The sequence below is a fragment of the Oncorhynchus clarkii genome, chromosome 22 (genome assembly GCF_045791955.1).
Source record: "Oncorhynchus clarkii lewisi isolate Uvic-CL-2024 chromosome 22, UVic_Ocla_1.0, whole genome shotgun sequence".
NCBI lineage: Eukaryota > Metazoa > Chordata > Actinopteri > Salmoniformes > Salmonidae > Oncorhynchus > Oncorhynchus clarkii.
Window position 1 is genome coordinate 38,628,314 of NC_092168.1, and position 24,312 is coordinate 38,652,625.

The following is a 24,312-nucleotide window of genomic DNA, read 5'->3' on the forward strand; positions in this document are numbered from 1 at the left end:
AAGTCAATCTTGAGCGATCTGTGCTAACAATGTGCCAGTTGGCACATGACTCCCTATCTGTCTGCCCGTCTGAGTCTGTGAACGTGTGTGTTTGCTGTCTGTGTTTGTGTTTACGTGCCCATGGATATCTGTCAAGGTGTGTGTATGTGTGTGAAGGTCTTTCTCTCCCAGTGTAGCAGTTCATTCAGCAAGGCTGTAAAGCAGACAGAGGGAACAACAGATAAAACCTTATCTAATAGAATCTTATCAGCTATGGAAGAGACAACCAACCAGCTAGCCCAATCCCCCCCCCCCCCACACACACACACACACACACACACACACACACACACACACACACACACACACACACACACACACACACACACACACACACACACACACACACACACACACACACACACACACACACACACACACACACACACACACACACACACACACACACACACACACCTGGTCTGCCACTAGTCTTTTATAGCAGGGGAGAAGAGCAGAAGACGTCAACGCAGCAGACAGACAAGACAGTGTGTGAGGGGGTAACTCGTCAACCCACTCACTAATACCTGCAATAAAACAGGTCAATGATTGTTTGATCTACCCAAATTGAAGGGCGTAAAAGAGGCGCTCGTTGTGTGAGGGATGGGTGGGATGGGCTGGGCTAACAGGGTGATAAGAGTTAACTTTTCTATAGAATAGATTTGTCAGCGTTGGGAGAGATCCCCTAACCCCTGCCCCCACTAATCCAGAGGTGCAGGCTTTTGTTACAGCCCAGCATTTAAAAAGAATACCTTCCGTACAATTGACCACTATATTGCAGGCTTTAGTTACAGCCCAGCCTTAAAACACAAAAAATGACCTGTAGTATAATTGATCACTATATTGCAGGCTTTAGTTACAGCCCAGCCTTAAAACACAAAAAATGACCTGTAGTATAATTGACCACTATATTGCAGGCTTTGGTTACAGCCCAGCCTTAAAACACAAAAAAATGACCTGTAGTATAATTGACCACTATATTGCAGGCTTTAGTTACAGCCCAGCCTTAAAACACAAAAAATGACATGTAGTATAATTGACCACTATATTGCAGGCTTTAGTTACAGCCCAGCCTTAAAACACAAAACATGACCTGTAGTATAATTGACCACTATATTGCAGGCTTTAGTTACAGCCCAGCCTTAAAACACAAAAAATGACCTGTAGTATAATTGACCACTATATTGCAGGCTTTAGTTACAGCCCAGCCTTAAAACACAAAACATGACCTGTAGTATAATTGACCACTATATTGCAGGCTTTAGTTACAGCCCAGCCTTAAAACACAAAACATGACCTGTAGTATAATTGACCACTATATTGCAGGCTTTAGTTACAGCCCAGCCTTAAAACACAAAAAATGACCTGTAGTATAATTGACCACTATATTGCAGGCTTTAGTTACAGTCCAGCCTTAAAACACAAAAAATGACCTGTAGTATAATTGACCACTATATTGCAGGCTTTAGTTACAGCCCAGCCTTAAAACACAAAAAATGACCTGTAGTATAATTGACCACTATATTGCAGGCTTTTGTTACAGCCCAGCCTTAAAACACAAAAAATGACCTGTAGTATAATTGACCACTATATTACAGGCTTTTGTTACAGCCCAGCCTTAAAACACAAAAAATGACCTGTAGTATAATTGACCACTATATTGCAGGCTTTAGTTACAGCCCAGCCTTAAAACACAAAAAATGACCTGCAGTATAATTGACCACTATATTGCCTGAGAGACGAAGACTGTCTAATGTTGCTCGTGGCTGTCATCATTCACCAGAGAAAAAATACTAAATATGCACATCCAACTGCAGGACAGAAGAACATATCAAAGAAGAAAGGTATGCTCTTAACTCTATTATGTTCCAATGGTGATTTAATCACACACACAAACAAAGACAATGTTCCCGAGTTGGATCTTCGTCAGATCATTATTCCCCCGACAGTAACAGGCTGACTACACCACTCGCGTCACGTGCGTGAGTGTTGCAAAATACATTTTGAAATGTATGTTATTCAATTATTGCATCCACACTGCTCGCGCGCGCCAACGAGCGTCTGCGTTGCCAAGGGATAAAATAGAAGTCAGTTCTATTTCTGACGCAGATCGCGCTGCAAGTCCTGCCTCTCCCATCTCCTCATTGGTTAATAGAAGCAGGTACCCACGTGCCATCTCCTCATTGGTTATATCCATGTGGGTGACTGAAAGACGAACGAGGTCAGTGGCAGTAATGCACCTCATTTATGAAAGTTGCCAATCGCAATATAAAGTCAAGAGAAGAAAAACCCTGGAAGGAGCAGAGATGACTAGAAACAATTCGGTTGACCGTTTTATGTGTGGATTAATTGGTGGAGTAGAGGACCTTGTGCATGTCAGGTAAAATAACCACTCAATGTTTATATCCCAGGACAAACTATCTAGCAACAACAAGCTAGCTAAAAATGACAAATTAGCTAGCAACAACAAGCTAGCTAAAAATGACAAATTAGCTAGCAACAACAAGCTAGCTAAAAAGGACAAATTATCTAGCAACAACAAGCTAGCTAAAAAGGACAAATTAGCTAGCAACAACAAGCTAGCTAAAAATGACAAATTAGCTAGCAACAACAAGCTAGCTAAAAAGGACAAATTATCTAGCAACAACAAGCTAGCTAAAAAGGACAAATTAGCTAGCAACAACAAGCTAGCTAAAAAGGACAAATTAGCTAGCAACAACAAGCTAGCTAAAAATGACAAATTAGCTAGCAACAACAAGCTAGCTAAAAAGGACAAATTAGCTAGCAACAGCAAGCAAATGCTTTTCGACCTGTCCCCAAATTAATGTAATTGGTTCAGAGTTTGTTTTGATATTTTAACCTGCGTGTCGTGATTGCGTTTAGTGTAGGGGGACAAAATACATTTATGCACGATGGCGCAGCTGGTTTGGGTTCTGTGTTAGAGTTAGAGCAGAGAATAAAGAGATACATCAGTGGAGGCTGCTGAAGGCTCATAATAATGTCTGGAATGGAGTATATGGAACGGTATCAAACACATACAACCCCATGGACTCCATTCCAGACATTATTATGAGCCGTTCTCCCCTCAGCAGCCTCCACTGAGATACATTATGTCTGATGGTTTGTCCTTCAACACTTTAACACCACATTATACACTGTCCTTCTCTGGAGTTTCTGGCTGTTCCTTCATTTTGGATCAAAGGCTGTGTCCATCGACAACCTCAATCTACAAACAGAGATAATGAGTGTTGAAGGAGATGGAGAATATCTGTGTAAGATGTTAGGTACAAATAGCAAGAACACACACACACACACACACACACACACACACACACACACACACACACACACACACACACACACACACACACACACACACACACACACACACACACACACACACACACACACACACACACACACACGGCCTTCCTGAGACTCTGGCTGGCTGGAGCTGTGAAAAGTAAACAATGCTAATTGCATTACTATCCTCTAAATGAGATCCAGACAGGGCCTGGACAGATCCCGTCTCTCTCTTTCTCCCTTCTCCCATCCCCCTCTTCTCTCTCTCTCCCTCTGTCTTCCTCTTACTGGCTGTAGGAGCTCTACATAGATCTAACAGGGATGCTGTCTCACACACACACCGACACACACACACACACAAACACACACACACACACACCGACACAAACACACCGACACAAACACACACACACACACACACACACACACACACACACACACACACACACACACACACACACACACACACACACACACACACACACCGACACAAACACAGAGCCACGTTTGTACATACGTGTGCACACAGAGCTAAATGTAATAGTCAAACAGCTCCAGTGTCATGCAAAACACATTTACTTCCTATTCTTTCAAAAATATGTGTTAGACTGAGTTGGGTTAAATGACCCAATCTTTCCGTCCCAGCAAGAGGCTGCGTTTCGTTTTCTAGCATTTCCTCCTCTACTAACAATGTATCTGTGGACAGACACAGTAGATTCCCCAGATACTAAATTAGAGAGGAAAAGCTATGAAGACAGTTTGTGAATAACTGCCCTCTCTCCTCCTTAATCCCTTCACCCTCCTCCTCCCTCTCTCCTTCTCGGTTCCCTTTCTCTCTCCTCTCTCTGTGTGCTTTCTGTTTATATAGCTCAGTTAGCATTAATTTGGAAGAACTGTCTGTTTTCCTCATTGTGTGTCTCAATGTGCAGTGGAGGGTAAAGGCTGGCTGGTTAGGGGGCCTATGGACAGAGGAGGGTATTTGCTGGCTGGCTAGAGGGCCTAGGGACAGGGGAGAGGAGGGCTGGCTGGCTAGGGTGCCTGGGGACAGTTGAGTAAATAGGCTAGGGGGCCTGGGGACAGTGGAGGGTATAGGCTAGGGGGCCTAGGGACAGTGGAGAGTATAGGCTAGGGGGCCTAGGGACAGTGGAGGGTATAGGCTAGGGGGCCTAGGGACAGTGGAGGGTATAGGCTAGGGGGCCTAGGGACAGTGGAGGGTATAGGCTAGGGGGCCTAGGGCCAGTGGAGGAGATATGCTGGCTGGCTAGGGGGCCTAAGGACAGTGGAGAGGAGGGCTGGCTGGCTAGGGTGCCTGGGGACAGTGGAGGAGATATGCTGGCTGGCTAGGGGGCCTAGGGGCAGTGGAGGGTATAGGCTGGCTGGCTAGGGGACCTAGGGGCAGTGGAGGGTATAGGCTGGCTGGCTAGGGGACCTAGGGACAGAGGAGGGTATAGGTTGGTTGGGTAGGAGACCTAGGGGCAGTGGAGGGTATAGGTTGTACAGTGGAGAGTATAGGCTAGGGGGCCTGGGGACAGTGGAGGGTATAGGCTTGGGGGCCTAGGAACAGTGGAGGGTATAGGCTAGGGGGCCTAGGAACAGTGGAGGGTATAGGCTAGGAGGCCTAGGAACAGTGGAGGGTATAGGCTAGGGGGCCTGTGGACAGTGGAGGGTATAGGCTAGGGGGCCTGGGGACAGTGGAGGGTATAGGCTTGGGGGCCTAGGAACAGTGGAGGGTATAGGCTAGGGGGCCTAGGAACAGTGGAGAGTATAGGCTAGGAGGCCTAGGAACAGTGGAGGGTATAGGCTAGGGGGCCTGTGGACAGTGGAGGGTATAGGCTAGGGGGCCTGGGGACAGTGGAGGGTATAGGCTAGGGGGCCTGTGGACAGTGGAGGGTATAGGCTAGGGGGCCTAGGAACAGTGGAGGGTATAGGCTAGGCCTAGGAACAGTGGAGGGTATAGGCTTGGGGGCCTAGGAACAGTGGAGAGTATAGGTTTGGGGGCCTAGGAACAGTGGAGGGTATAGGCTTGGGGGCCTAGGAACAGTGGAGGGTATAGGCTAGGGGGCCTGGGGACAGTGGAGGGTATAGGCTAGGGGGCCTGTGGACAGTGGAGGGTATAGGCTAGGGGGCCTAGGAACAGTGGAGGGTATAGGCTAGGCCTAGGAACAGTGGAGGGTATAGGCTTGGGGGCCTAGGAACAGTGGAGAGTATAGGTTTGGGGGCCTAGGAACAGTGGAGGGTATAGGCTTGGGGGCCTAGGAACAGTGGAGGGTATAGGCTAGGGGGCCTAGGAACAGCCAGATGAGTCTAGATCAACTAACACAGTGAATATGGAGGAGCATGGACGTGCACTCGCAGCTACAGACACACATACTCCCATGCACACGGGCGCACACAAACACACATAAGTATTCATACACATGCATAGCAGTGGTGTATTCATTATTAATGAATCAGTTTTGGTTCCTTGTTATGTGGCTCCTGCTTCATGTCCATATGTAAAAGTAGAAATCATTGTTCCAATTTCCACATAAACATTCTGACTCCCAAAGACGTCCCTTCATGTGGCCAACTGGTGGCTTGTGCCAATGTGTGCCCATCCACACGAACATGTTGGCTTTTCCTCTCATTTTATCTCACACACACACACACACACACACACACACACACACACACACACACACACACACACACACACACACACACACACACACACACACACACACACACACACACACACACACACACACACACACACACACACACACACACACACACACACACACACACACACACACAATCCAGTGGAACAAGGCTTAAGCGATGCTGCAGGCTAGCTGCACACACAGAGCTCCTCATTCCAAACTGGTTCCAGGTTGCGCAGCCCCTCAGGCCCCCGATGCCCTTGGCACACACCATGGGAAACCCCACATGCATGAGTCACACAGCCTCTCTACTGTACAACCTCTCTACTGTACAACCTCTAAACTGTACAACCTCTCTACTGTGCAACCTCTCTACTGTACATCATCATAGCCAAACGCAGAACTCCTATTCATCTGTCTGTCTGGATAAGTGGACACAACAGTGAGGGGGAAAAATACATTCTGCCATTACTGTTTTGTTCTGTGACGTTTTAAGTATGACTGGAAAGGGGATGTGTTTATACCTGACATGCGGCCTTTGTCCGGATCTTGTCCACATTCTGACTGCCCACCTTCTTAGACAAGTGTAGACGATGCATTGCGATCAGATTGCAATCAGATCTTATAAATGTAAACAGACAAGATCAGGACAAAGGACACATGTTAACGACAGGTACAGTGCCTTGCGGAAGTATTCGGCCCCCTTGAACTTTGTGACCTTTTGCCACATTTCAGGCTTCAAACATAAAGATATACAACTGTATTTTTTTGTGAAGAATCAACAACAAGTGGGACACAATCATGAAGTGGAACGACATTTATTGGATATTTCAAAAAAATTTAAAAAATCAAAAACTGAAAAATTGGGCGTGCAAAATTATTCAGCCCCTTTACTTTCAGTGCAGCAAACTCTCTCCAGATGTTCAGTGAGGATCTCTGAATGATCCAATGTTGACCTAAATGACTAATGATGATAAATACAATCCACCTGTGTGTAATCAAGTCTCCGTATCAATGCACCTGCACTGTGATAGTCTCAGAGGTCCGTTAAAAGCGCAGAGAGCATCATGAAGAACAAGGAACACACCAGGCAGGTCCGAGATACTGTTGTGAAGAAGTTTAAAGCCGGATTTGGAAACAAAAGGATTTCCCAAGCTTTAAGCATCCCAAGGAGCACTGTGCAAGCGATAATATTGAAATGGAAGGAGTATCAGACCACTGCAAATCTACCAAGACCTGGCCGTCCCTCTAAACTTTCAGCTCATACAAGGAGAAGACTGATCAGAGATGCAGCCAAGAGGCCCATGATCACTCTGGATGAACTGCAGAGATCTACAGCTGAGGTGGGAGACTCTGTCCATAGGACAACGATCAGTCGTATATTGCACAAATCTGGCCTTTATGGAAGAGTGGCAAGAAGAAAGCCATTTCTTAAAGATATCCATAAAAAGTGTTGTTTAAAGTTTGCCACAAGCCACCTGGGAGACACACCAAACATGTGGAAGAAGGTGCTCTGGTCAGATGAAACCAAAATTGAACTTTTTGGCAACAATGCAAAACGTTATGTTTGGCGTAAAAGCAACACAGCTGAACACACCATCCCCACTGTCAAACATGGTGGTGGCAGCATCATGGTTTGGGCCTGCTTTTCTTCAGCAGGGACAGGGAAGATGGTTAAAATTGATGGGAAGATGGATGGAGCCAAATACAGGACCATTCTGGAAGAAAACCTGATGGAGTCTGCAAAAGACCTGAGACTGGGACAAAGATTTGTCTTCCAACAAGACAATGATCCAAAACATAAAGCAAAATCTACAATGGAATGGTTCAAAAATAAACATATCCAGGTGTTAGAATGGCCAAGTCAAAGTCCAGACCTGAATCCAATCGAGAATCTGTGGAAAGAACTGAAAACTGCTGTTCACAAATGCTCTCCATCCAACCTCACTGAGCTCGAGCTGTTTTGCAAGGAGGAATGGGAAAAAATGTCAGTCTCTCGATGTGCAAAACTGATAGAGACATACCCCAAGCGACTTACAGCTGTAATCGCAGCAAAAGGTGGCGCTACAAAGTATTAACTTAAGGGGGCTGAATAATTTTGCACGCCCAATTTTTCAGTTTTTGATTTGTTAAAAAAGTTTGAAATATCCAATAAATGTCGTTCCACTTCATGATTGTGTCCCACTTGTTGTTGATTCTTCACAAAAAAATACAGTTTTATATCTTTATGTTTGAAGCCTGAAATGTGGCAAAAGGTCGCAAAGTTCAAGGGGGCCGAATACTTTCGCAAGGCACTGTATAAACAGGGCTAGAGTGTGTGACAGAGAAGGTAGAAGTTACCCCTAACCACTGATACAAGGTCAGATATGTATTTATTTATCTGAAGAAGGGTTAAGGTTAAGAGGTAATGGTTAAAGGTAATCTGATCCTAGATCTGTGGTTAGGGGTAACTTCTGCCTCAAATGTGAGTGACAGGCCTTCTATTCACAACACGCCTACGCAGTCCTACTCACTCCTATTCACTCCTATTCACTCCTATTCACTCCTATTCACAGCCTATTCACCCCTATTCACTCCTATTCACTCCTATTCACAGCATATTCACTCCTGTTCACTCCTATTCCCAGCCTATTCATAGCCTATTCACTCCTATCCACCGCCTATTCACTCCTGTTCACAGCCTATTCACTCCTATTCACCACCTATTCACTCCTATTCACAGCCTATTCATAGTCTATTCACTCCTATTCACCGCCTATTCACTCCTATTCACAGCCTATTCATTTCTATTCCCTCCTATTCCCAGCCTATTCACCCCAATTCACTCCTATTCTCTCCTATTCACAGCATATTCACTCCTATCCACCGCCTATTCACTCCTATTCACAGCCTATTCACTCCTATTCACAGGCTATTCGCAGCACATTCACTCCTATTCACAGCATATTCATTCATATTCACAGCCTATTCATTCCTATTCATAGCCAATTCACCGCATATTCCCTCCTATTCACTCCTATTTGCAGTCTATTCCCTCCTTTTCACAGCCTATTCACTCCTATTCCCAGCCTATTCACAGCCTATTCGGAGGGGTTGGGTTATATGCGGAAGACACGTTTCAGTTGAATGCATTCAGTTGTACAACTGACTAGGTATCCCCCCTTCCTTTATTCACTCCTATTCCCAGCCTATTCACTCCTATTCATAGCCAATTCACCGCATATTCCCTCCTATTCACAGCCTATTCACAGCCTATTCCCAGCCTATTCACAGCCTATTCCCAGCCTATTCACTCCTATTCCCAGCCTATTCACTCCTATCCACAGCCTATTCACAGCCTATTCACAGCCTATTCACTCCTATTCACAGCCTATTCACAGCCGATTCACAGCCGATTCACAGCCTATTCACAGCCTATTCACTCCTATTCACAGCCTAGTCAGTTGGACATCCCCTAAAATAAAATAAAAATGTTTGTCCTGTATATCTCTCTGACCCTGTAACGTGGCAGCAGGGCAACGATGCAAACTCTCCTCTCTTCCTCTCCTATCTAAGGCCTACAATATGGACGGCCGGCCACCATAAAATGCCTTATGCCTTAAAGGGGATACTTCCGGATTTTGGCAATGAGTCAGATGAACTTGTGGACGCCATTTTTATGACTGAAAGTTAATGGGTGTCTATGCTAGAAGATACCCATAGACTTCCAGTCCTAAAGATGGTGTCCACTAGTTCATCTGACTGTGGGGAAGTAGATAAAGGGCCTCACTGCCAAAATCCCCAAGTATCACTTTAAAGTACAGGTCTGTCCCTTCCATTGTATAAAAGCCTTCAGACCCTTATAATTGAAATAAACAATATGCACCAGTTAATTACTAGCTGGGTCTAATTAAAGAGACTTTAAATACACCACTGGGACACAAGTATGCAGGACACAATTCAAACAGGGAGAAAATAGCCCGGACTCTGTGTAATTTTGGTCGGTGACCACAGAGGATATTTTTTATAATTTAAGCCAGAAATGATTCCTTTAACATAAACACTTATTTAAAAAAAAATACAAAGAAGTTTTCATTTGAGGAGGAGGAGCGAATGGGGGAGGGGTGTTGTGGGTCAGTGTGTGTGTGTGTGTGAGTGTGTTATTTGCTTTTCGTGTCTATTTTTGGGTCAGTGCGTGCAACTCTATGAGTGTGTGAGTGTGTGTGTACTGTCTATGCGTGTGCACAACTGTTTGTCTTTTGTGTGTGTGTGTGTGTGTGTGTGTGTGTGTGTGTGTGTGTGTGTGTGTGTGTGTGTGTGTGTGTGTGTGTGTGTGTGTGTGTATTATAACTCAGACTGACTGAGGGTTAAACTGTGTGACTGGGGTGTTGTGTTACTGCTGCTGCTCCGGTCGCAGTTTGTTTGCTGCTGTTGTGATGTCTGGTTTAGTCTGGCTTTGAACAGCCTGGAGGTTAATTGGAGTGTATTGATGTTGACAGGGGACCACTGTGGCCTGCTGTTTTAGAGGGACTGATGAGAGAGAGGCCTCCACTGATACTTGGCACACACATCTAGGCTACAACTACTAGCTAGTAATGACATTCATTTGCATACCATGGCAAATGTTTTACTTTTCAGGCAGTAAATATTATACTTAAAAAAAAAATGTTTACCCCTTTTTCAGAATATCCAATTGGTAGTTACAGTCTTGTCTCATCACTGCAACTCCCTTATGGACTTGGGAGAGGCGAAGGTCGAGAGCCATTCGTCCTCCGAAACACAACCCTGCCAAGCCGCACTGCTTATTGACACACTGCTTACTTAACCGGGAAGCCAGCCGCACCAATGTGTCGGAGGAAACACCGAATGACTGGCGACTGAAGTCAGCTGGCAGGCGCCTGGCCACCACAAAGAGTCGCTAGAGCACGATGAGACAAGGACATCCCGGCCGGCCAAACCCTCGCCTAACCCGGACAATGCTGGGCCAATAGTACGACGCCTCATGGGTCTCCCGGTCGACTGTGACACAGCCCGGGATGGAACCCGGGTCTGTAGTGACGCCTCCAGCACCGCTGAGAGAGCAGACTTTTAAAGAGATACAACGGGGAAACACAGAATATGTGAGCAGCATTACTGACTGTAATTTGCAGTAACAGTCTGATTATTGATTGTTAAACCTACGACAACAAAAAGACATCGCCGTTACCGTCACCTTGTTTAAAATAACATTGAAGTACATTTTCATATCAAACGGAGGATATAGTTAAATGCTGTCTATTTGCACACAGTAGTTATTATCTAAACAATTCAAAGAAAGTCATCAAATGAAAAGTACCACCCACTGACCAACTGTGGCTTTGGGCAGAGACTCCCGTTAACCTCACTACCTTCAGACAATAAATACACTAGAAATATAGGTTGAACAGGGAATAAAGGTCATTGGTTAGTTAATGGCCTTATTCAGAGCTGGGAACTAGGGTCAGGATTTTCCCTGGCAAGGAACATTTTTATTTGACCTTTATTTAACTAGGCAAGTCAGTTAAGAACAAATTCTTATTTTCAATGGCGGCCTAGGAACAGTGGGTTAACCCACACACACAGAGACTGAGAGGAGTTTGTTCAAAGGGTAATAATAGTTGTTGACCTTGAGGCAGTAAACAGGGATTACCTGTGATGTACACATTTGTCTTACACACATGCACACACACACACACGTCTGTTACGATGTGTTGGTGTACTGTATGACGTGAGCTCTCTCACGTACGTCTCACAACATGACGTGAGATTTGTCAGGTCAAACTATAACTGACATTATATGATATCTGATATCAGAGCATCTCCACTTTACACATAGACAGTGATCAATTGAGTGGCGTATCTTGATGCATCGCAATAGTACTGCAAAAAATACTGCATACATGTATTTTTATATCTGACACACAGGGGCAACAGTACAATTATTGTCTAATTCCGTTAATAGCCCCTAAGAATCCAGACTGTTTTAACATAAGGAAAGAGTTCTAGAGGTTGTGTCATTGTAGCCACTGACAGAGACATCAAAAGAAGCACATTCACACACTATTTCAGTTTAAATCCATGTACAGATGTAGGATCTTAATTTGAGCCAGTTTGCTACAGCAGGAAAATAACCCGCAGCAACAGGACATGCAAATGATTATGTGGATGATAATTCATGTATTTTATTTGTACGGGTTGATACATTTTTCATTTGGGCAAATCAAGTCGGACATTTTAAAGTGGACATTACAAACTCTAGAAGCCTTTTGAAACCTGTGCAGGAAAATCCTCAGCAACAAAAGAGTGATCAAATGAAGCTCCTACATCTGTATGTCAGCTGCCTGGTTGTGTCTATTGTTACCATATATCAACGTGAAGCTCCCCCAGATAGAATGTTCTACATACTTTAGTGAACACAAGTAAACTGCACTGTCCTCTTGGCGATGGTAACCATGTGTGCAACAATAAATTACACAGCTATTATGTTTCTCCCCTAGACCTCTTTCATAAACATTCTCACACATACACAGACATGAACACACACACACACACACACACACACACATTAAAGCATGTGCATATACTTAGACAAATTTAGTCGCACACATATTATTTTGGCCTCTTGGAGGAACTAGACTCATTTCTTTCCAACTCTTTGTTCTTTGTTTAACAAGTTTCTCTTTGGTTGTGTTTTTCAAACATTCTTTACTTAGCCTGAGAGCTCAAAACATCATACAGAAGTGTTTAGTCTGGCTAGCATCCCGGCCAGTGAATTAGTGCTGTGCTGACTCTTTTCTAACAGGTTGTATAGCGTTTTAGCACAATCTCAAACTCAGTACCAGGTGAAAGCTTTGTTTTGTCCTCTGTAGCTCAGTTGGTAGAGCGTGGTACTTGTAACGCCAGGGTAGTGGGTTCGATTCCCGGGACCAGCCATACATAAAGTGCATTACACACATGACTGTACGTCACTTTGGATAAAAGTGTCTGCTAAATGGCATATATTATTTTGGCTGATAGAGCCTTTGTGTCTGGTGTTTAGTGGAGAAGTGCTCAGTTCAAGTGTTTGGGGTTATGGATGGTGTTTAGTGGAGAAGTGCTCAGTTCAAGTGTTTGGGGTTATGGATGGTGTTTAGTGGAGAAGTGCTCAGTTCAAGTGTTTGGGGTTATGGATGGTGTTTAGTGGAGAAGTGCTCAGTTCAAGTGTTTGGAGTTATGGATGGTGTTTAGTGGAGGCTACAGTACTCACCCTGGGCCTGAGCAGCAGAGCTGTGGGAGTACCCCAGGGCCTGCAGGGCCGTCTCCACCAGCTGGTTGAAGAGGATGTCTTTCCTGACCAGGACAAACTCAGCATGCTCCTCCCTGTGGCCCTCGCTCCTCTCCACCTCCTCACGCTGCATCCCTCCGTCCGGCCCTGCCTGCTCCACCACACAGAATACTGGGATCATCAGACCTGGGGGGGGGAGATCAGAACGTTAGGCAAAATAAACAACAGGCTAAGCGAGTACAATGTTAGGTCTAATTACGTAGAATGCTGCTGACTTGGGTGGCTGTTAAATCACCTGTTGTGTATACTGATAGGATTCCAAACAATGCAAAGATGTAAAGTCACCAATCTAACGGCAAGGAAATCCTTAAGATTAGAGGTAATACTAGAAGAATGGACATCCAAAGACATTATAAAAAAAAGGACCTAGAAAAAAATCTAAGTGTCTAATAAATGTAAAAGCTTCACAGTTTTCCACAACTATCTATTCATAACTATCACTATCTATTCCATAACTATCTATTGTCACGACTTCTGCCGAAGTCGGTCCCTCTCCTTGTTCGGGCAGCGTTCGGCGGTCGACCTCACCGACCTTCTAGCCATCGCTGATGCTCTTTTCATTTTCCTTTGGTTTTGTCTTCCATCACACCTGGTTCCAATCCCATCAATTACATGTTGTGTATTTAACCCTCTGTTCCCCCTCATGTCCTGGTCGGAGACTGTTTGTATGTTAGTGCTATTATGTGTTGGTGCGCGACGGGTTTTGGACCCATTTTATTATTTTTTGGTATATTTTGGTTTTTGTGGTTTGTTTGTAGTTCTTATTAAATGACTCTGTTTATACCAAGTTTGTTCTCCTGCACCTGACTTCCCTGCCACCAACATGCACACCTTACAATTTCATAACTATCTATTCCATAACTAGCTAAGTTATTTACATTCATTGAAGGTCAGTTATGTGCAGTGGATGTATTTTGGACCCAACGGTGATTCAAGCTACTGTGTTCATTATCAGATCTTTCATATTTTATAATTACACAGAATTCAGTAGACATGCAATGCAATTTGAACGACCAGGCTGGTGCTGATTTATCGCAGTTTAGCGTCTCCAGATCTTCATTTAACTGTCCATGTCTCATCTCATTTCCTGTCCATGTCTCATCTCATTTACTGTCCATGTCTCATCTCTTCATTTGACTGTCCATGTCTCATCTCATTTGACTGTCCATGTCTCATCTCATTTGACTGTCCATGTCTCATCTCATTTGACTGTCCATGTCTCATCTCATTTGACTGTCCATGTCTCATCTCATTTGACTGTCCATGTCTCATCTCATTTGACTGTCCATGTCTCATCTCATTTGACTGTCCATGTCTCATCTCATTTGACTGTCCATGTCTCATCTCATTTGACTGTGTATGTCTCATCTCATTTGACTGTCCATGTCTCATCTCATTTGACTGTCCATGTCTCATCTCATTTGACTGTGTATGTCTCATCTCATTTGACTGTGTATGTCTCATCTCATTTGACTGTCCATGTCTCATCTCATTTGACTGTCCATGTCTCATCTCATTTGACTGTCCATGTCTCATCTCATTTGACTGTCCATGTCTCATCTCATTTGACTGTCCATGTCTCATCTCATTTGACTGTCCATGTCTCATCTCATTTGACTGTGTATGTCTCATCTCATTTGACTGTCCATGTCTCATCTCATTTGACTGTCCATGTCTCATCTCATTTGACTGTCCATGTCTCATCTCATTTGACTGTCCATGTCTCATCTCATTTGACTGTACATGTAGATGTTTTCTTATAGCTTACCCGTTAGTTTCATAGATAAAGCTGGAACCATGGTAACCGTTCCCAAAGTCACAACGGCCTAAACGATGCCCACACACATGGTTTTCTATGGCGTTCATCTCTATGGCCCCACTATCCTTTTGGCTCACAGGAACAATTCAATTCCTCCACCAATATTCCTCTTCTTACTAAAAGGCTTTTGGTTGTAGGCCACCTGTCGACTAATTAATTAAGGCTCTCAGAAGAAATGAGGGTCTGAGCATTAGGCAAACTCCCTGCACTAATAATAAGAGTAGAGCTATAACACACACACACACACACACACACACACACACACACACACACACACACACACACACACACACACACACACACACACACACACACACACACACACACACACACACACACACACACACACACACACACACACACACACACACCAGCACCATTAGATCTCTCCCTCTCTCTTGTTTTAATCAGTCAATTGCTATATTTCTACTTCCTCTCCATGAATCATCCCGGCTCCCAGTTTGCTGGGCTCTTATGGAGTGAATTACACACTGGAGCTCTGTGTGCCAATTCAAGTAAGTGAATTTCCCCCAACAGGCCAATATAACTGTCAACACAGAGCAGCTCCAACCAGCTCTCTCTCGCTCTCTTTTTTCCCACTCTCTCGTAGTTCTCTCTCTCGCTCTCTCTCTCTCTCTTCCCCCCCCCTCTCTCTCTCTCCCCTCTTCCCCCCTCTCTCTCTCTCTCTCTCTCTCTCTCTCTCTCTCTCTCTCTCTCTCTCTCTCCCCTCTTTCTCTCTCTCTCTCTCTCTCTTCCCTCTCTCTCTCTCTCTCTTCCCCCCCTCTCTCTCTCTCTCCCCCCCCTCTCTCTCTCTCTCTCTCTCTCTCCCCCTCTCTCTCTCTCTCTCTAACTCTCTCCCTCTTCCCCCTCTCTCTCTCTTCCTCGTCCCCTACCTCGTCTCCTTTCCAACACCTTTCTCTTTTTTCCCACTCTCTCAGTCTCCCTCTCTCTCTCTCTCTCTCTCTTCCCCCCCTCTCTCTCTCTCCCTCTTCCCCCCTCACTCTCTAACTCTCTCCCTCTTCCCCTCTCTCTCTCTCTTCCTCGTCCCCTACCTCGTCTCCTTTCCAACACCTTTCTCTTTTTTCCCACTCTCTCGTAGTTCCCTCTTGCCTCTTGCTGAAACTCAGTCTCCCCCTCTCTCTCTCTCTCTCTCTCTCTCTCTTCCCCCCCCTCTCTCTCTCTCTCCCTCTTCCCCCCTCACTCTCTAACTCTCCCCTCTCCCCTTCCCTCTCCCCATCTCCCATCACCTCTCCCCCTCTCCCCCTCTTCCCTCTCCCCATCTCCCATCACCTCTCCCCCTCTCCCCCTCTTCCCCTCTCCCCTCTCCCCATCTCCCATCACCTCTTCCCTCTCCCCATCTCCCATCCTCTCCCCGTCTCCCCTCTCCCCTCTCCCCTCTCCCCATCTCCCATCACCTCTTCCCTCTCCCCATCTCCCATCACCTCTCCCCTCCTCCCATCACCTCTCCCCTCTTCCCATCTCCCATCACCTCTTCCCTCTCCCCATCTCCCATCACCTCTCCCCCTCTCCCCGTCTCCAATCACCTCTTCCCTCTCCCCATCTCCCATCACCTCTCCCCCTCTCCCCTCTCCCCCTCTTCCCTCTCCCCATCTCCCATCACCTCTCCCCTCTCCCCTCTTCCCTCTCCCCTCTCCCCGTCTCCCCTCTCCCCTCTTCCCTCTCCCCTCTCCCCGTCTCCCCTCTCCCCTCTTCCCTCTCCCCTCTCCCCGTCTCCCCGTCTCCCCTCTCCCCGTCTCCCCTCTCCCCTCTTCCCTTATCACTTCTCCCCATCACCTCTCCCCGTCTCCCCTCTCCCCTCTTCCCTCTCCCCTCTCCCCGTCTCCCCTCTCCCCTCTCCCCTTATCACTTCTCCCCATCACCCCCTTTTCCCTTTATTTTATTTCACTTTATTTATTAACTTTTATTTATTCAGCGGAACCTAATTGAGACCATTGTCTCATTTACAATGGTGCCCTGAGGACAACAATTACATCAAGACAGCAAAAAATACATTACTTATTTAACAACAGAGTTTTAAACTGCCCTATCTGTCACGCCCCAACCTTAGAGAGCCTTTTTATGTCTCTATTTGGTTTGGTCAGGGTGTGATTTGGGTGGACATTCTATGTTCTTTATTTCTATGTTTTGTGTTTCTATGTTTTGGCCGGTATGGTTCTCAATCAGGGACAGCTGTCTATCGTTGTCTCTGATTGGGAATCATACTTAGGCAGCCTGTTTTGCCACCTTAGGTTGTGGGATGTTGATTTTTGTTAGCTCTGTGTAGCCTTCAGAACGTGGCGGCCGATTAAATAAAGAATCATGAACACGTACCATGCTGCACCTTGGTCCACTTCTTCCGACGAGCGTTACATTATCGGCACCAGGGAATCCAGGTGGAATTTGTTTTGTAATGTATTCCATAACTGTGGTGCATTAAAACTTTGTGGGGACAAGCGGGACCTCAAGAGTTAACCCTGCGAATGAGTTTGGTATCTCATATTGTTATAATTCAACAAGGAAGTGAGGGATGTCTTGCTCCTACCGTCTTATAGGCAGAAACTCAAACATGACGTACCGGTGATTAGAACCATTCAACGCTGATCTGACCAATCGGAATCCACACTTCAAGATTGTTTTGATCACGGGACTGGGAAATGTTCCAAGGCAGCCTCAGAGAATAACATTGATCTATACGCTGACTCGGTGAGTGAGTTTATAAGGAAGTGCATTAGAGATGTTGTACCCAATGTGACTATTAAGACCTACCCTAACCAGAAGCCGTGGATAGATGGAGCCATTCGACCATTAAACGTGTTAACCCTCGCAAGGCTTCTGGCCTCCTCAGAGCATGCGCAGATCATCTGGCTGGTATGTTTACGGACATATTCAATCGCTCCCTATCCCAGTCTGCTGTCCCCACATGCTTCAAGATGGCCACCATTGTTCCTGTACCAAAGAAGGCAAAGATAACTGAACTAAATGACTATCGCACTCACTTCTGTCATCATGAAGTCCAGGACCCAATTGCACAGGGCGGGGTTGAGAACCAGGGCCTGAAGCTTAATGATGAGCTTGGAGGGTACTATGGTGTTGAATGTTGAATGAAGTGCTTTGAGAGACTAGTCAAGGATCATATCACCTCCACCTTACCTGCCACCCTAGACCCACCTCAGTTTGCATACCGCCCCAACAGGTCCACAGACGATAAAATCACCATCACACTGCACACTGCCCTATCCCATCTGGACAAGAGGAATACCTATGTAAGAAAGCTGTGGGGGATCGTGGGGGATAGTACCCTCCAAGCTCATCATTAAGCTTCAGGCCCTGGGTCTCAACCCCGCCCTGTGCAATTGGGACCTGGACTTTCTGACGGGCCACCCCCAGGTGGTGAAGGTAGGAAACAACATCTTCACTTCGCTGATCCTCAACACCGGGGCCCCACAAGGGTGCGTGCTCAGCCCCCTCCTGTACTCCCTGTTCACCCATGACTGCGTGGCCAACCATGCCTCCAACTCAATCATCAAGTTTGCAGACGACACAACAGTAGTGGGCTTGATTACCAACAACGACGAGAAAGCCTACAGGGTAGTAGGTGAGGGCACTCGGAGTGTGGTGTCAGAAAAACAACCTCTCACTCAACGTCAACAAAACAAAGGAGATGATCGTGGACTTCAGGAAACAGCAGAGGGAGCACCCCCCTATCCACATCGACGGAACAGTAATGGAGAAGGTGGAACATTTAAGTTCCTCGGCATACACATCACGGGCAAACTGAAATGGTCCACCCACACAACCTCAGGAGGCTGAAAAAATATGGCTTGTCACCTAAAACCCTCACAAACTTTTACAGATGCACAATTGAGAGCATCCTATTGGGCTGTATCACCGCCTGGTATGACAACTTCCCCGCCATCAACCGCAAGGCTCTCCAGAGGGTGGTGAGGTCTGCACAACGTATCACCGGGGGCAAACTATTTGCCCTCCAGGACACCTACACCACCCGATGTCACAGGAAGGCCAAAAAGATCATCAAGGACAACCATATATTTATATGTACATATTCTTATTCCATTCCTTTACACTTGTGTGTATTAGGTAGTTGTTGGGAAATTGTTAGATTACTTGTTGATATTACTGCACTGTCAGAACTAGAAGCACAAGCGTTTCGCTACACTCACATTAATATTGCTAACCATGTGTATGTGACCAATAAAATTTGATTTGTATGTCTGTTGGAAGCTTGTGGAGCAGAGCTTTGTAAACAACATGTGAGTAAGGAAGGGATTTACGGGACTGATACAGGATGCAGTGATGGGTATTAAAACTGTCTCCTACTGTCTAATAAAGCGGGGTTAAAAACGGGGGGGGGGGGGGGGGGGGGCTGGCTATGTTAGACAGCATCCAATGGTTCAAGAGTAGTGGCTTCCAACAAGACAATGATCCAAAACATAAAGCAAAATCTACAATGGAATGGTTCAAAAATAAACATATCCAGGTGTTAGAATGGCCAAGTCAAAGTCCAGACCTGAATCCAATCGAGAATCTGTGGAAAGAACTGAAAACTGCTGTTCACAAATGCTCTCCATCCAACCTCACTGAGCTCGAGCTGTTTTGCAAGGAGGAATGGGAAAACATTTCAGTCTCTCGATGTGCAAAACTGATAGAGACATACCCCAAGCGACTTACAGCTGTAATCGCAGCAAAAGGTGGCGCTACAAAGTATTAACTTAAGGGGGCTGAATAATTTTGCACGCCCAATTTTTCAGTTTTTGATTTGTTAAAAAAGTTTGAAATATCCAATAAATGTCGTTCCACTTCATGATTGTGTCCCACTTGTTGTTGATTCGTCACAAAAAAATACAGTTTTATATCTTTATGTTTGAAGCCTGAAATGTGGCAAAAGGTCGCAAAGTTCAAGGGGGCCGAATACTTTCGCAAGGCATTGTATTTACAGGTGGGAGCCCGCTCAATGAGAGAACCATCCAATGAGAGAACCATTCAATGAGAGAACCATCCAATGAGAGAACCATCCAATGAGAGAACCATCCAATGAGAGAACCATCCAATGAGAGAACCATCCAATGAGAGAACCATCCAATGAGAGAACCATCCAATGAGAGAACCATCCAATGAGTGAATATGAAGCCATCAGACATTTTTCTGACAATTTGATTAACAACATATATTTAGTTTTTCTCGCATTAAGTACAAGTTTTAAATCAACAAGGGCTTTCTGTAATGTAACAAAAATCTGATTGCAGCTCTAACATAGCTTGGTCAATAGTTATTACAATGGCAGAAGACATGTCGTCTGTATACAGCCGACACCATTATCATCTCTTTGCCCCCTTATGCTCATCTCAAAGTTTCCTTTGTGTGTGTGTGTGTGTGTGTGTGTGTGTGTGTGTGTGTGTGTGTGTGTGTGTGTGTGTGTGTGTGTGTGTGTGTGTGTGTGTGTGTGTGTGTGTGTGTGTGTGTACTGGATAATCCCACTCATACATTCAGAACCTTATGTTTGCGGAGCGATCGATAACCTAGAGAGGAATATAAATCAGCTTCATACAGCGCTACTTTATTCAGTAACCTCAGTGTTCTATAGTTCCCACTCTTACGGAGCGGCCTAGATCTACACATCACAGTATATGATGGAATTCATCCTATTATACAATGCTATAAAATACTGCAATGAGCCTCATGAACTCTAGAGTGCATGGCATTGTGAACTCTAGAGTGCATGGTATTGTGAACTCTAGAGTGCATGGCATTGTGAACTCTAGAGTGCATGGCATTGTGAACTCTAGAGTGCATGGCATTGTGAACTCTAGAGTGCATGGCATTGTGAACTCTAGAGTGCTTGGCATTGTGAACTCTAGAGTGCATGGCATTGTGAACTCTAGAGTGCATGGCATTGTGAACTCTAGAGTGCATGGCATTGTGAACTCTAGAGTGCATGGCATTGTGAACTCTAGAGTGCATGGCATTGTGAACTCTAGAGTGCATGGCATTGTGAACTCTAGAGTGCTTGGCATTGTGAACTCTAGAGTGCATGGCATTGTGAACTCTAGAGTGCATGGCATTGTGAACTCTAGAGTGCATGGCATTGTGAACTCTAGAGTGCATGGCATTGTGAACTCTAGAGTGCATGGCATTGTGAACTCTAGAGTGCATGGCATTGTGAACTCTAGAGTGCATGGCATTGTGAACTCTAGAGTGCATGGCATTGTGAACTCTAGAGTGCATGGCATTGTGAACTCTAGAGTGCATGGCATTGTGAACTCTAGAGTGCATGGCATTGTGAACTCTAGAGTGCTTGGCATTGTGAACTCTAGAGTGCATGGCATTGTGAACTCTAGAGTGCATGGCATTGTGAACTCTAGAGTGCATGGCATTGTGAACTCTAGAGTGCATGGCATTGTGAACTCTAGAGTGCATGGCATTGTGCAGTACGATTACGGCCAGAACTCCAGTTCTGGCCCCAGTTACCAGAGGGTCAGGGCCAGAGAGAGAGGGAGTAAGACAGAGACAAAGAAAGAGCTTTCAGGGCTTTGAGTTAGAGAATACCCGAGACCCGATCCAGAACCAGAACCAGAATTCTAAATGGGTCAGCTCTGATCTAATTGTCGCAGGTCTCGGGTATGTGTAATTTCAACTGACTTGTCCAGAAGGACCCATATAGATTCAAACGTGACTGCTGCAGTAGAGAGAGAGACAAATTATATAATTTATGCTACTGCTCTTTACTTTTCATCAGAGTGGCGCATGTAGCATGTTGTTGTTGTTGGCCAATCAGAAGTCATCAAAGCGGCAATAGGCTACAGTCCTAGAGCCTCCTTGTGGCAAAAGTTAGGAGATATCTAATCAATGGAAGATGGAATTAAAATGACGGAATTCAAAGTTAAAGAAGGACAGGCTTCAACGACCAAGAGCCAACAGGTAGGCTGTTACTTAATATTCTGAATGGAGTTCTTGTTGTTTGTGACTGTAGGATGAGAAAGTGCATGCAGCCTCAGTTAGCCTAGCTATCTAGCTAGCTTATCTAACTTTTCCCAGTTTGATGCAGTCAGGAAAGATTGGATTGGAATGGTTCTGGATCTAACCAGGTCTATATGGAACGGGTCTAGTTGTCCTCGGGTCCATTCGGAACGGTTCTCTATATTGTACTAATTAATTTATGCATATCGGGTTCGGTCCAATTTTTAGGACCTGTGAAGGCCTCTACTGTGAGTGTGACTGCATCCTGATTCTCCTCACTTGCACACACCCCATTACGGATTTCAAAGCCTTGGATTGGTGTAGAGCAGCATCTATCTGTGGGTGTGTTTTGGGGTATCATACCTCCCAGGGGTCCGTGTGGGTTGCCGTTGTGGTGTAGGAGACATGGCCCAGTGGGGCTCCCGTTGCGCTCCAGACGCCCCATCTTCCCTGGCGGTGGTCCGCTGAGGTCCGGGCTGCCCCCCCGCCGCTCCCGCTCAGGACTGTCCTGCATACGGGGGCTCTCCCCACCACCGCGCTCCATCCCCCTCCAACCACCAGGGGGAGCTAATGCCAGAGGGTAAGGGCCTAGCAGGGTAAGAGAGGAGGAAGAGGGGGGAGAGAGAGAGGTGAGAGAGAGAGAGAGAGAGAGAGAGAGAGAAGAGAAGGGGGAGGGAGAGAGAGAGGGAGAGAGAGGGGGAGAGAGGGAGAGAGGGAGAGAGAAGGGGAGAGAGAGAGAGAGAGAGAGAGAGAAGAGGGAGGGAGGGAGAGAGAGAGAGAGAGAAGAGGGAGGGAGGGAGAGAGAGAGAGAGAGAAGAGGGAGGGAGGGAGAGAGAGAGAGAGAGAGAGAGAGAGAGAGAGAGAGAGAGGAGGAAGAGGGGGGGGGGGAGCGAGAGAGAGAGGGAGAAATTGACCAGGTTCAGGTTTCCCGATAGCGATTGAATTTCGGCTTAGGAGTGTTTTAACAATACGTCTTTCCAACGTTTGCTAAGTGTGTCATTGAGGCATGTGTCAATACTGATAGGATTGAAGGAAAGCTTTCTCTTATCATTAGAATTATTCCACAATACTGACGATGGATCAGCTCCAAGAAAGATTGATCACCAATGGTTGCAAATATTGAGGCGGTTTATTCTAATGCTTACCCTATAATAATGAATTAAATCAACATTTGGCACATCAGTGCTCACATGTTAGGTTACACATCATGAAATACACTGAGTATACCAAACATTAGGAACAGCTTCCTAATAGTGAGTTGTCCCCCCCCCCCCCCCTGAAAAGCATTCCAGATGCTGGCCCATGTTGACCCCAATGCTGACTGGATGTCCTGTGGGTGGTGGACCATTCTTGATGCACACAGGAAACTGTTGAGCGTGAAAAACCCAGCAACGCTGCAGTTCATGACACAAACCGGTGAACCTGGCACCTACTACCATACCCTGTTCAAAGGCACTTAAATTGTTTGTGTGGTTCATTCACCCTCTCAATGGCACACATACACAATCAATGTCTCAATTGTCTCAAGGCTTAAAAATCTTTATGTAATCTTTCTCCTCCCCTTCATCTACACTGATTGATCATAAGGTATCATAGCTTTCAGTTGGATTCACCTGGTCAGTCTGAGTCATGGAAAGAGCAGGTGTTCCTAATGTTTTGTACACTCAGTGTACATCAAGACAACAAACAAAAACATCTTTATTTAACTAGGCAAGTCAGTTAAGAACAAATTCTTATTTTCAATGACGGCCTAGGAACAGTGGGTTAACTGCCTGTTCAGGGGCAGAACGACAGAAAGACCTTGTCAGCTCGGGGGGTTGAACTTGCAACCTTCCGGTTACTAGTCCAACACTCTAACCACTAGGCTATCCTGCCGCCCCAGACAGTAGAAAAATAGAACTCAATTGATTGAACATGAAATGTATCTCAATATGATTTACATAGGCATATAGCCTACTGTATTTACATTTTAATGCAGACATCTCGGTTTTAATTTTTACAAGTCGCTTGTTTGTATTAACTGCAAATACATTGGCAAGTTTGTATTTGTAGTCAACTTTGTTGGCAGTAACAGAGGTGGATAAACCATGTGATCGTGGCCTTAAATATGAGAACACCGAGGTCCGGACTCTGGTCATTTTTCTCATCAGAAAATGTAATACTAATAGATATACACAAATAGTACACAATAAAGGGTCAACAGTCAACATGTA

At 45.5% G+C, this 24,312-nt stretch overlaps 1 protein-coding gene across 1 annotated transcript in view; it reads right to left on the reverse strand.

Annotated features, from left to right (window-relative positions):
- LOC139380308 (DNA-binding protein SATB2-like) overlaps positions 1-24,312 on the reverse strand; it is a 72,391-nt gene that overhangs the window by 27,108 nt on the left and 20,971 nt on the right. Inside the window, exons 2-3 of the mRNA XM_071122902.1 lie at positions 22,463-22,687; positions 13,228-13,431 (exon numbers count right to left, since the gene is read on the reverse strand). Of these exons, the coding sequence (XP_070979003.1) occupies positions 13,228-13,431; positions 22,463-22,643 (385 nt within the window). The 5' untranslated portion in view covers positions 22,644-22,687. The remainder of the gene's footprint in view (positions 1-13,227; positions 13,432-22,462; positions 22,688-24,312) is intronic.